The sequence below is a fragment of the Osmerus eperlanus genome, chromosome 10, assembly GCF_963692335.1.
Source record: "Osmerus eperlanus chromosome 10, fOsmEpe2.1, whole genome shotgun sequence".
Lineage (NCBI taxonomy): Eukaryota > Metazoa > Chordata > Actinopteri > Osmeriformes > Osmeridae > Osmerus > Osmerus eperlanus.
In genome coordinates, this window is record NC_085027.1 from 460,099 (window position 1) to 474,237 (window position 14,139).

Here is a 14,139-nt window from a genome sequence, read left to right on the forward strand (position 1 = left end):
AGACCAGCCTGATTTACTGTCAGATTACAGATTTAATGTGCATTTATTCTTTTGAGAATTTATTTGGTATTTGTACAAAAAAACGAAATGTCAACACAATATGTACATAATACATTGAAACATTAAACATATCCATATAAATTATGCACAAAATGGCTACTATATTCAATAAACAACTCTATAAGAAGGCCAGGTAATAGTTTATCAATATTCTTGGCATATAATCCCATACAAAATTGTACAAAATACTGTACAGTTGAAAAGCTGCAAAACAGCAGTTTTATCGAAGTGTCCCCTATGTTGTGAAAAATACTTTTCCAGATTTTTAATTGATGACCAGATTATTAACTGATTAGTTGTGTGGGAGGGATGACGGGGTAACTTTTCAGTAAATTTTATCTAAATTTAGGGGTACGATATCTTGTCAACCTGGGGACATATACAGGTATGTGCTTTACAGACTTTCTGATATAAAACATTGTCAATATATTTAAATTATGTTTGTAAATAAATTAAGAAACTGTGATCTCCTCTTCGTCAGAGTCTGAGTAGTCGGAGAGCTTGCAGGAGAGGGAGGGCGAAGAGATGTGAGACCCGGCGCGGTTCAGTAGCTCGAGCCCAGCCGTCGGGGAGCGGAGGAGGTCTAAAGCGCCGATGCTCTCTCCGGTTACCGAGTTCTCTTCGTCGTCCTCCTCTGCCGAAGACTTTTTGCCAACGTCGCTGAGGTCTGGATGGGGATTCGTTTTCGTGGGCAGGGTCTGCTCGCGGCAGCCTCCGGAAGACAGGAGTTCCCGCTCCTTGGAGTTCCTCCACTTCATCCTGCGGTTTTGGAACCAGATTTTGACCTTAGGGGAAGATATAACAAGTTAGTGGTTTAGTTCAGAAGTCTTTCGCCGTAGTTTGTAACTTAAATGGAAAGGGAAGTTTGTGGTTTGAATACGCACATTACGCGCCTCAACTACAAGTCTGACACAAGTTTAAAAGTTGTCTAAACATTCACCTGGGAATCTTTGAGACCGAGTTTTGAAGCTAGCTTCTTTCTGTCGGGTTTGCTGATGTATTTCTGTTTCTGGAACATTTTCTCCAAAGCCTTGCGCTGTACATCGGAGAAAACTGCCCGCCGAAGCATCCCTCTCCGCGGCTTTCCTCTGGCGGCCAGCGGCCACGAGAACGTCCCGGGGATGGGCACCACTGATGACGACGCTGCGGGAGCAGAACGAGACAAAAAGGTTAAACGAACAATTCTTTCTAGTAAGATTCCAAAACGCCCTGATAAAGTGCTTTTAGCATTGACAGTTCACAGAAACGACCAAAGAAAGTAACTTTGTCTCAAACTTTTTAAGTGTCATCATTGGATATGCTCTCTTCATTTTGGACCGATAGCCCACGTCTCAGTTTTGAGAGAAATGGCACGAGGTGACTAATTAGCACATTGGCCGGTCCCCAACCGCATTGGTATGGTAACGAGGTAGCGTATCCTTCAAGAAACCCCGCGAGGGCGGATAGAGGAGTTAATAAACCGTGAACGGTAATTGTGTAGTAATGAACTAACGTAGAAAAGACTCGGGACAGGCGGTGAAGGCCATATATTATCGCAACAAAAGGAGATTTACACTTTCAAACTAAACACCACTGCATACCAGAATACTGATGACCGTGGGCCTGGGCCGCGCTAGTCCTCAAATCACTTTCATTAAATGAACACGAAAAGCTATTCATGGCGGTCGAGTTGTTTTGTTGAGGGATTCAACACAGCCCGTGAAAAGGACTCCAACTCTATTATGATTTCTATGAATGAAGGCACGGACTAGAGACTTTATAGACTTTTCTAGGAAATTATTCTGTATCTCACCTTGTTGATTTGCCCAGTTAAAAAAAACGAGAGACGACAAGAACATGGAGAATGCACATAGAGGCTGGAGGTAGTTTTCAATTCAGGTATAATATAGACTCGAGATGTTTAAATATGAAGTTGTTTACTAGAATCCAGTCAAGTGCTAAAGGATTACTATATTAGCTTGAAATCAGACTACATCCATTTTTACATGATGCTATGCTCCGTTAAATTAGATAGCCTACTGATTTAGACAGAACGGACCACTTATTCTCTGTCTGCAGTTTCCGCGCACCTCCCAACTCGCTATGTGGTCTTGTGAGAATACTAAGCGCTCTCAATAGGACCTAATAGGGAAATTAGTGCATGACTGGGCCCCGCCTCTGACCAAGCGGTAGAAGTGTCTCTCTGGGGTGTGTGGGTGGCTGGTCCTGGGGGGAGCTGACCACATTGGTCATGGTGCTGAAAGCTTTGTTGGCAGCCAGCGGCCCGGTGCCCCGGCGCTGTGGGAAAACGCGGGACCGAACGGAGATGCCAAAACGCCCCCAATTGAGAAGAGGGGATCGAGCTGTTCTCCGCCTCAAATTTAAAGCGTGATGGGGGGTTTTTTTTAAGGGAAAAGTTAAGCACTGTACAATCAGCGCCAGCGACGAGTCATTGAATCACCTGACATATTTAGCTTGTTTAACAAATGCACTTGTTAAACTCGGATAACGATTGCCTTCCTGGTTCAGGTAGGAATAATTCATGACTGCAATTCAATGCAATTAACTATGATATTTTCTAAACCTTTACGAGTTAATTGAGTCTGCAGCTGGCAGTTGTAGGTCATAAGACAGGTGTGTGCGCCAAGTGTCTCACCTGGAAAGTATGCTGATCTGAGGAAAGGATGGAAGATCCCGTCGAAGTAGGGGACAGGGTAGGCCTTCTGCAGGCTGGAGATTGTGGGCGGAGGTGATGCTGTGGATGAACATACAGCACTGTCAATACACTGAAACTTCATCAAACACATCACCACTAAATAATATAATGATATTCAAATAAAGAGACAACTGTAGTTTCTTTACTTGAATAACACACTAATTTGAAATGCTGTAGGTTATTTTATTAACCTATGACAGAATGAGCATAGTCTCACTTACCGGTCTTTGGTGACGGTGCAAGAATGGCGCTGACTCCAAACTTTAGAAAAGTTGGGTCTTTGCTGGTTGGCAATGACGTTTTCGGGGAGCATGATTCGCGCGTTACCGATGACGGGGACGTTACGCGCTCCCCGGGCATAGTGCTGAAGGACGTTGTGGTCGTGGTTGTCGCCGGGGAAACGCTCGCGGAGAGGACTGTCCGGTTGAAGTACGGCGAGGGCCTGCTTATCCGTAGAAGATCCTCCACGAGAAAGGTTGAATGAGTGGGGAAGGCGGACTGCAAGGACGGGTGGAAAGGTAACGCGGCTGCAGGCCGGTAAAGGCCCGGATACATCGCGGAAGGCGCAATAACACTTGGGATCATCATGGTCCCGGTTATACACACCAAAGATCTGCTGAAACCGTCCTGGGTGAGACGACGCTGTTATCTGTGAGGCTGAGACCGTCCTGAATGAGACGAGGCTGTTATATGTGAGGCTGAAACCGTCCTGAGTGAGACGAGGCTGTTATCTGTGAGGCTGGTCACTGCTCTGCTCTCTGCCTGGAGGAAACTCGTTTTATAGCCGTCTGCCCCCAAAGCCCCTTTCAGCTCTGACAACCTCAACAATGAGGTTCAGCTCCTAGCTCCGCATGGGTCGCTTTCAAGCGCCTTTCGCGGAGCCGTGATTGGCTAGAGACTGCAATTTATGATTGGATTAGACTTCATAAGCAAGCAACGCACAATGTCCTTTCCACAAAAGAGGCACAGTCATCAATTTTGCATATTGACCACGTTCCATTGAAGCACTGCGAATTTGTTTTGTTTGGCATTGGCGCACGTAGGCTAATTAAAACGCAATCTTAAAAGATTCAAACATCATTTGGGAACTCTGAATGGGGATTTCACCAGAAGAAGACGCTATTTTTTATTCAAGATCCCTGCTGCGATTCAGTAGATGAACAACACTGGAATCTTAGTCCTTAGAAACATAAAATCACATTTATCACCATCATGAGGCCTAATTATACTTATCCAACAAATATTATTAAAACGAAATATATAAACATATGCTAAATATAGCCTAACTTTAAAAATACGTATATTACCTTTGTATATTTTACAAAAACGAATACATCTTTTGATTAGCAACATTTATTAAAGATTATAGCTATACCCTAAAAGTTTGCGTTAATAACGGCACCCATCATTGTCCGTTAAGCCTTTAGTCGATTAGGCTCTAGGCCTACGTAGGCCCATTTGCATTTGGAATAAAATATAGGCTACGCTATGTGAAGGCTTCAAATGTAAATAGTGTTTTTGGTTTCATAGGATTTTCAACACTCAATCTGGACCTCGTCATGGAATAATGTCTTAAACGGATTTCTGCTCTCGGGACGCTTTAACAGATGTGTTAAATATCACGGGGTTTGCAAAGTCTTCATTCACCGGGCCAGACCCGCAGCACATTCTGCGGAGAAGAAGTGTGCGGCCTTAACCGCGCGCCACTGATCGCGTTAAGCATGAACTAACTGTCACCCTCGGCTGCGGCAGCGCCCCGCGCTCCCTTTCTCTACTCCGCCTTCAAAAAGCCCTCTAGAATAAAAGCTCTATTTCTAAAGACGGTTTTGTTCTGCTATTTTAACCGACTGAATAAAAGTGCATCTGTGATTTGATTTAAAGCGCATTCATATGAGGCGACACCAAAACCCGAATAAAACTCGTATTAAAGCAACATTGGACCTGTTACGGTCTTGTTCGGTCGGCTTGCCCACATTTCACACCAAACGCGCTGAACCTGCAATTCGTTTTTAATAAAATGTAGGCCTTTAGACTAAGAGAGGTTGCCAACAACACAAACTGTAGGCCTACACTAATAAAACAAACGAATTATGCTTGGTCAATTTAATTTAGTAAATGTAGGATTAAGATATTTAAGAACGAAGCATATTGTTTCATAAACATCTAAAATAATTATGAGTCATTGCCTAATGGTTTTAGGAGGGCTATGTCCACAAAAATAATCAACATCCAGTAAGATTTTTTTAGTTTGTGGTACATTTACATTTAGCCTTTTTTTTGGGGTACAAAACAAAAAAGCACAACAAAATGTGATTCATGATTTAAAACACTGACAATGTGGTCTCATAATAATTACACTACAGAAATCATTAGGTTTTGATGATAAGAATCTAGCCTATCAAAACCATGTTCGTTAAGTTTATCAATAGCCTAGCATAGTCTTATTGTATTTCTGTCGCTTATTATTTAGAACAGCCTATACGTTGAACGAGTAAATAGGTGGTTTAGAATTAGCCTAATCAAATTTAAACTGGCCAAGTTATTGTAATTGAAACCTCCGTGAAATAATTCCATTAGAGAAAAACGAAACGCTTATCAGACGTGCTTTGGCCTTTCTGAGTGTCCCAGAGACAGGTCTGTCCCGGAGCGAGGAGGTGCACGCCACCACAACACCGTCAGTATTCACGGTGAAAACAACTAACGAGACCTTCAAAGCTTTTTTATGAGCCTATATTTCTTTACTTCGCTCCGAAAATCCTCCCTTTGTGACTGGTAAGCAGATGGTTTGCAGGAAACATAGCTTAGTCTCGATGACCGAGACTAATTTCTACTAGCTTTGCAAGCTTGCCACGTCTGTGTTCTTTTACCAAACAGACCGAAAAACAGCTGGCTCCGGCTGAATTAAAGCCATTAAAAGCACATCTCTAAAATATTACAGCACCAAGTCCTCCCTGCCCCCCCAGACTTTCTATTATCTCCGTCTCTCTCTCTTTCTCTCTCTCTCTCCCTCTTTCTCTGACATGCTGCTTAGACAGCCATTGAAACGGAAGGATCCACACACAGCGACCCGCAGCCACAACATATGAAAACAATTTACTAAATAGATTAACTTAACCATTGTCTCGCGTCACTTTCTGCTTCGTTAAGTGAAAGGGCTGAGTAAATATGTTACCCATGCATGAAGAGCTCTCTATAGGCCGTCTCATTGTGCTGCGGGTTCGACAGGTGGTTAACTGTTTATTATTCTCTCATTATTTATTGGTGACGTGGCCACGTCGAAGACGGGAACTCCCAGTCTTTTCAGTGCGCGCAAATGGGCAGATTGAGCTGCCTGGTCGCGCGATCGCCTTGAGCACCACTGATATCTCTAACACGAACCTACCTGTTCCAAAACATGGACCTCTTTTATTTCATAGTTCAAGTCAGTTGTTAAACAAAAACGCTTTATACCACTGCATTCAAGCGAGAACATTTTAAAGTAGATTTGTGCAGATTTACGCATTGGATAACTTCTTCCGTGTATGGCACGATTCAAAACAATTATCTTGCTGATAATCAAAGAAAAGTAGAAATGTAGGCTAAATATATACAAATATCGAATCACTCTCTATGTTAATGTTTTGATTGAAATATGTTTCAGTACTATATTGCTATTCATCTTAAGCGTGGACTGGCGTTATCCAACTTGAAGCGTTTTTCAAAGCGCGTGGTGGACTTTTATTTATCCTCTCAACAGCCTCTCCGGTGATGGCGAATGTCCTTTCTCGGCATCTGGCGTGACGCAAAAAAGCTCGCCGAACAGTGAACGAATTAGCAATGCCATAAGATTCTGAGGAGTAGTGACAAGCATTAAATCGATATTAACTTTGTATTAAACATTTCCCCCTCCTTTCCCCCCGGATAGAGTAAAGCCATTTCTCCGAGGACAAAGCTCTCAGTATGGACACTGCACCTGTTCCCCGCTCCCCGGTTCATCCGCGGCCCGCCACAGCTGAGACCGAGAGCTCGAGCTCTCAACTTGTCAGTTCGCCCTCGGGCTTCAGGGCAGCGCACGTGGGAGTTCTGTCAATAACATTGTGATGCGGCTCCGGTATATTTCAACTTTTAAATTGGTGTATTTGACCCAGGGGTGTGTTCATCACTTATGATGGAACCGCTGTCTGTCAGTTGCTTTACATTTTTGTGACATTTCTTCAGAATCAGAATTCTTACGTGTTAACCTGATTATTGTAATATCAGCCAGAAAATAATAACACGAATAACAATTATGACAGCGCGAAAAAGAACAAGCATGTTGTCCCAGTTGATAGTATTTAGGACCAAACATTCACCACGTGTTTTCTTCTAACCCTATCTGGGTTGGAGGGCAGCATCTCTAACGGTCCTGGTGTTCGTCTGGACAGTCGAGCACGGATCTCAAGAGGCGCTAATCCTCTTAGAGCGCGTGGTGGTACAGTTTGCATTTTATTTTCACATCTCCCAGAGAGACCACCACCTCCATGCACGAGCATCCTCCAGCAGCATGTCCCACAGCCACCGCACACTGCATTAACATAATCTGACAACTAGCGCTATTGTCCATGACCTTGTATGCAAAGTTAATTGCTCATTAATACCTGACAAAACAGAAGGGTGCAAAGGAAACAATGATGCTGAGACTGGTGGATAGATGAGGTTGTTTAAACTAAAAATATATACCTGAAATGTTAAGTCAGGTCAGTTCCTGTCTATATGCATGTAGGTGTAACCTGCCCTGAACACTAACACAGAATGTTATGTTTTAATGCTAATGTTTTGGAATTATTTTCTTGGCGTGTATGATTTGATTGTCTTTAGCAGGTGTTATTAAGCTCACATGCACACACACACACACACACACGCGCGCATACACACACACTTCTTCCAAAGCCTATGATTTGTTACAGTGGCTCACTGGTAAATCAATTGTAAATGTATCTCACTCCAGTTTCATCTCATCTCTACACCAGTTTCACAGATGCTGGGCGATGTGTGAGGGGGCCCTCCTACCCCTCCCTCCCTCCTACCCCTCCCTCCCTCCCTCCCTCCCTCTGGCCGTGTAATGGGATTGCGAGGTGCTTATGTCAGTTTGTGTCTCGTCAAGCTGAATAATAAGCACGCAGGAGTGTCTGCTCATTCAGACCCTCCTGCACACTCCTGGGTAACCCTAACCCTGGACTGGGTAGGGTTAGAGTTACTCCTGGGTAACCCTGGGCTGGGTAGGGTTACTCCTGGGTAACCCTGGGCTGGGTAGGGTTACTCCTGGGTAACCCTGGGCTGGGTAGGGTTACTCCTGGGTAACCCTGGGCTGGGTAGGGTTAGGGTTACTCCCGGGGATGCGACTCCAACACAGAGAGCCTCATTTGATTCATATATAATTCTCACTCAAGCGTTTTCAACATTTGCATAACAGGAGAAAGCAGTGGTGTGTTCAGTGCTGCTGTGTGTGTGTGTGCATGTGTGTGTGTGTGCATGTGTGTGTGTGATCCCTGTAAAACAGGCCGGTGCAGAGGACACGGCTAGACCTCTTCCTCTCGTGGATGATTGAGGATCAACAACAAAACAAGGAGACACTTAACTGGCTCTTCTTCTCTGGTGCGGTTTCTGCAGAAACAAAGCGTAGTGATGAACACTCATCCGTCATGTAACCATCAAACCAACACACGCACACAGACAAACACAGCATTATCTAGGATGTTCCACTACTTCTACTGTTTTTAAAGTAAAACACAAACACACATATTTATTTAAATATTGTCCTGCGTCATTGAGGTACAGAGTAGGATTAGGTTTCAGGTGAATTCCCAAGAATTCAGAGGCAAGCTAATGCGCCAGAGTTGAATGAGATTTAACACTGGTTAGGAATGTTGATATCAAACTCAAGTCCAAAACATCTTTGTGCTCAAAAATCGAGGGATGTCAACAATGTATTATATTCAGTATGCAGCTCATATAGGAATGAGATGTATTTCTGTATTCCAGGTTTGGACAGACTGTCAGGAGGAGCAGGACCAGAAAACCCTAACACCTCCAGACTCCATACCTCCAGGGTAGAGAAGTGATCCATACTTGTTCCAAACAGCTAATAAACTTGGAAGTCTTTCCTGTCTCCTCCAGCTCTGGATGCAGGGGTCACACAGGGGTCACACCAACCAGGATATGGACCATCAGGCTGTCTGGTTGAATCTGTCTCCTGCTCCATGTCCCTCTTGAGCTGCAGCGAGGCGTGATGACCAGCCCACAGCTCCTGCCAGATGGACGGTCGTCTTCCCAGCGGTCACTGGTCTGACCTCACAGCTCTACAGCCACAGCAGTCAGAGACTTGTGACTTGGAAATGTGAGTGGCTATTTAAAGTCATTGGCCTGCACTGATGGTTGATACTAATGTGGCCTGTAATTGATCCCATTAGAACTTAAGGGATTTCTAATGTGCTGAAGGTGAGGTGACCCTGAACCCCCCTGTCAGTCCTCCAAACCATCATCCCTCCATCATCCTTCCTTCTCTTTCTCCATCTCCTTCCCCCCCCCCCTCTTCCTCCTCATCCCCTTCCTACTCCCTTTCTCCCTCCCTCTCCCCTCCCTCCTCCCCCCCTCTCCCCCTCCCTCCTCCCCCTCTCTCCCCCTCTCTCCTCCTCCCCCCCTCTCCCCCCCCTCCTCCCCCTCCTTCCTTTCTCCCTCCCTCTCCCCCTCCTCCTCCCCCCTCTCTCCTCCTCCTCAAGTGATGCTGTTTCAGGGTAGAGAAGTGATGCTGTTTCAGGGTAGAGAAGATCTAATAGAAAGTTAATTTACCGAACACTTTTATCCAAAGCTGCATACGGTGGGGGGGGGGGGGGGGGGGGTACAGGGATCGAACCTACGACCTCCTGATGTTTTGCTGAGCTGAAGCCAGACAGCTGGATCAGAGGGGCGAGGACTCCTGGTGGCTGAGGCGGAGCCGACTCCAGGATGTGGGGTTAACACCTCCGACAGAGCTGGCCTGGAGGGGAGGGCTGGGGCTGTGGCTGTGTGACTGACTGTGTGACTGACTGTGTGACTGACTGACTGACTGTGTAACTGACTGACTGTGTGACTGACTGTGTGACTGACTGACTGACTGTGTAACTGACTGACTGTGTGACTGACTGTGTGACTGACTGACTGACTGTGTAACTGACTGTGTGACTGACTGACTGTAACTGACTGACTGTGTAACTGACTGACTGTGTGACTGACTGACTGTGTCACTGTACTGGCCAACTTTTATCCAGTGGCTCGCCCTGATTGGCTGACGAGGTGCAGCTGTGGTTGCCACAATACACATTATGTAGATACACACATATACATACTGTGTAGATACACAGACACACACACACACACACACACACACACACATGACCATGTGGCATCATGAGTTTCTTCACAGTCGGGCCATAACTAACTGTTTCTGGGACTAGTTCTCCTCTGGACTAAACGTGATTACCTGCTTCTGATTCCCCTGCCAGTGTTCCCACTGCAGCCTCGGAGGTCACAGTGTGTGTGTGTGTGTGTGTGATACAGCAAAGGGCTCAGAAGCTAAACATCCCTTGCTGTCACAGTCCAGCAGTCCAACAAGGGTTATGTTTACGATCTGTGTCCTGCTGTAACTGTTTCTCTCTGCTCTGCCAGGACACAGGGGTCAGTCATTTCTTCTAAGAAAGGAGAGAGGAGGGTGATGAGAGTAGGATGAGGGTGGAGGATGAGGGTGTAGGATGAGAGAGGAGGGTGAGGGTGGAGGGTGAGGGTGGAGGATGAGGGTGGAGGATGAGGGGAGGATGGGAGAGGTGGGTGAGAGAGGAGGGCAGTAGCGGACTGGCCATCGGGAGAACCAGGAGAACTCCCGTTGGGCTGAGACACTTCTGGGCCGGAGGGCCGCTTGCCTTTAACTTTTTTTAACTACTAATAAAAATGTTTGGCAGATGATTGAGCGACACGGTTGTTCGCCCCCCCTTTCCCCCAGGCCGGTTGGTCTATTCCAAATGAACGTCTATGCAGACCTTAGCCCCGCCCTCTTAGTCTCACTTACACACGACTGTGACACTGACAGATTGAAAGCTAGCTAGTAGAGACTATATAACGATGGAAAACCAGGCTAAGAAACGTAAACAAAAATACATCACCTTCACTAGACAACGTTTTACCAATTGAAAAACGGCTATGTTTATTTTACATAAAGCTCAAAAAACTATTTTGCGCTCAAATGAAGGCCAACAAATCTGTGCCACTCGCATTAAGTCTGGAACTCCGTAACTAGCATCACATCACACACAGGATGAGCATTAGCAGTAACTAGCATCACATCACACACAGGATGAGCATTAGCAGTAACTAGCATCAAACACAGGATGAGCATTAGCAGTAACTAGCATCACATCACACACAGGATGAGCATTAGCAGTAACTAGCATCAAACACATGATGATCATTAGCAGTAACTAGCATCAAACACAGGATGAGCATTAGCAGTAACTAGCATCACATCAAACACAGGATGAGCATTAGCAGTAACTAGCATCACATCAAACACAGGATGAGCATTAGCAGTAACTAGCATCACATCAAACACAGGATGAGCATTAGCAGTAACTAGCATCACATCAAACACAGGATGAGCATTAGCAGGGCAGCTGTGGTGGTGTATACGGTGGCCGTTTCTGGTGGGCCTAATTATACTCCCAGTCTGTCCCTGGAGGAGGGTGGAGGATGAGGGTGGAGGATGGGAGAGGAGGGTGAGAGAGGAGGGTGAGAGAGGAGGGTGAGAGAGGAGGGTGAGAGAGGAGGAGAGAGAGGAGGGTGAGAGAGGAGGGTGAGAGAGGAGGGTGAGAGAGGAGGGTGAGAGAGGAGGAGAGAGAGGAGGGTGAGAGAGGAGGGTGAGAGAGGAGGGTGAGAGAGGAGGGTGAGAGAGGAGGATAGAGAAGAGGGTGAGAGAGGAGGGTGAGAGAGGAGGGTGAGAGAGGAGGAGAGAGAGGAGGGTGAGAGAGGAGGGTGAGAGAGGAGGAGAGAGAGGAGGGTGAGAGAGGAGGAGAGAGAGAGGAGGGTGAGAGAGGAGGAGAGAGAGGAGGGTGAGAGAGGAGGAGAGAGAGAGGAGGAGAGAGAGAGGAGGAGAGAGAGAGGGGGGTGCTCTGTATGCTTTCATTGTTTAATTGTGATTCTCCTTTAATTGGGAAGGTGGTCGCATGTAATGAGGAGTCTCTATTGAGGAGGGTAAGTGTTGTGATGAGTTCTCTATTGAAGAGGGCCAACAAGAAAAGGTTTGTAGAGCGAGTCAATGATGCACTCACTGACTGTTGGGTCAGATGGAGAGGAGGGAGGAGGAGGAAAGAGGAGGAAAGAGGAGGAGAGAGGAAGAGGGAGAAGGAGGGGAGGAGGAGAGAGGAGGAGGGAGGAGGAAAGAGGAGGAGAGAGGAGGAGGGAGGAGGAGGGAGGAGGAGAGAGGAGGAGAGAGGAGGAGGAGGAGAGAGAAGGAGAGAGAACAGAAGATGAGAGATGAAGAGGATGAAGGGGAGGGGGATTTACAGAAAGAGAATTAGGAAAACACAAAAGTTTTAATGAAGGCACTTCTGTGTTTCTAAGCAGTAATTTAGTTCATCATGAGTGTGTGAGCAGAGCGGCTGTGTAGAAAGAGTTCATGTGTCTTTAGAGGCGAAATTGGATCTGTTGGTGAAAGCAGAGTGAACGTCTTAAGAGCCGTGAGCAGAAAATACGAACACTAATTAAAATATAAATGTGACACTATAACAATGTGGAAGGCATTATCACTGTCGTCATCGTCGTTTGATCCTCCATACAACAACGTTAACAAGTTTGAGTGATTTTCTAGATGACTACCATTTAATTCATATTACACTTCAACTGTTAGATTTAATCTGCCAGCTCGTTTCCCTATTCATTTTGGAATCAAACTATTTGCATTTGCCAGCCCACTGAAAGCAGAAGGGCAACAGCTTGTGCAGTAATCCCTCACTCAGGGGCTGCTTGGTTTAAACACTGTTTTTGTTTCATTTGTTTAAATTGATCCTTGATCTAAGCTAGCTAAGAGATCCCCTAGGACACAGTCTCTGAGGGGAGGGGAGGGGAGGAGGAGGAGAGGGGGGAGAAGAGAGGAGGGGGAGAGGAGAGGAGAGGAGGAGAGGAGGGGGAGAGGAGAGGAGGGGGAGAGGAGAGGAAGAGGGGGAGAGGAGAGGAGGAGAGGAAGAGAGGAGGGGGAGAGGAAGAGGAGGAGGGGAGAGGAGAGGAAGAGAGGAGGGGGAGAGTAGAAGGAAGAGAGGAGGGGGAGAGGAGAGGAAGAGGAGGAGAGTAGAAGGGGAGAGAAGAGGAGAAAGATATAGATAAATATATATTTTTTAACATCCATTCAAAGCTAAACTAAATGTGCATTCTGCTTTAACTTGAATCAGAGGTTACTGGTGTTACTGTTGTGTGTGTCTGTGTGTGTGTGTGCGTGTGCGTGCGTGTGTGTGTCTATGTGTGTCTGAGTGGTTATCACTCATGGTGACAACACAGAGAGCTGTGTCAGGTCTTAGGAAGCTGTTATGCTATGCTAACATCATGCTAACTAGGCAATTCTACTATCAGGATAATAGTTAGCTTCGCTATGCTAACACTATGCAAACTAGGCGTATATACTGTCAGGATAATAGTTAACTACACTATACTAACATTATGCTTACAAGGCCTTTCTACTGTCAGAATAATAGTTTGCTGAACTATGCTAAAATCAGCAAGCACAACTTCTACATATGATCAGAATGAAAGGAAAAAGTTTCAATTCCATTTCTTTCCCAGAGTAAGTAAAACAGTTAAATTCACTTGAAGTCAAATTAAATTCATTTGAAATGTATTCAATTTAGTTAAATTCAATTCCCTATATTGACCCGATTGAGGATCCGTATATGTTTATTGTTTGCACCTTCCGGCCACAGTAAATTCCGTGTTTGTGTAAACCTACATGGCGAATAAAACCAAATTCGGATTCTGATTCTGATGGAAAGTCAGGCTTTCAGGTGAAGAAGAAAACATTTTCAACATCTCACTGCACAAAGAAGAAAACATTTTCAACATCTCACTGCACAAGGAAACGTCCCTGTTCCATCCAGTGTTCCCCTTTATTCACTTTGTGGATGCACTCAAAAACATCATAATATACGAAATATATTAATAGTACAATAATGTGATGCTGTGTTTGTGTAGCTCACACAGATCTGACACTACGGTCAAGGTTGGGATTCAAACCTGTGACCTCTTGATGGGCAGTTAAATGCTCAAACCACTGAGCTACATGCATTCAGAACCCTGAAGCTGCGCCAACCTAAGCCCACCCATCCCAACGTTTTTTATGACATGAAAGTGTT

At 45.5% G+C, this 14,139-nt stretch overlaps 2 protein-coding genes across 2 annotated transcripts in view; both read right to left on the reverse strand.

The window, feature by feature from the left end:
* Positions 1–14,139, reverse strand: part of dis3l (DIS3 like exosome 3'-5' exoribonuclease) — a 208,260-nt gene that overhangs the window by 178,829 nt on the left and 15,292 nt on the right. The window lies entirely within an intron of this gene.
* dbx1a (developing brain homeobox 1a) lies at positions 37–3,509 on the reverse strand. The gene is made up of 4 exons (XM_062470703.1): positions 2,977–3,509; positions 2,696–2,794; positions 1,001–1,203; positions 37–845 (listed from the first exon to the last, which is right to left on the reverse strand). Exons 1-4 carry the CDS (start codon positions 3,341–3,343, stop codon positions 513–515), a joined length of 1,002 nt encoding a protein of 333 aa, XP_062326687.1. The 5' UTR covers positions 3,344–3,509; the 3' UTR covers positions 37–512.

Coding starts and splice junctions, on each gene's coding strand:
- dbx1a (XM_062470703.1), bottom strand. CDS start 3,343: ATGATGATCCCAAGTGTTATTGCGCCTTCCGCGATGTATCCGGGCCTT. Junction 2,795..2,976: donor TGCACCGTCACCAAAGACCG/GTAAGTGAGACT, acceptor GTTCATCCACAG/CATCACCTCCGCCCACAATC. Junction 1,204..2,695: donor CAGATCAGCATACTTTCCAG/GTGAGACACTTG, acceptor CTGCTCCCGCAG/CGTCGTCATCAGTGGTGCCC.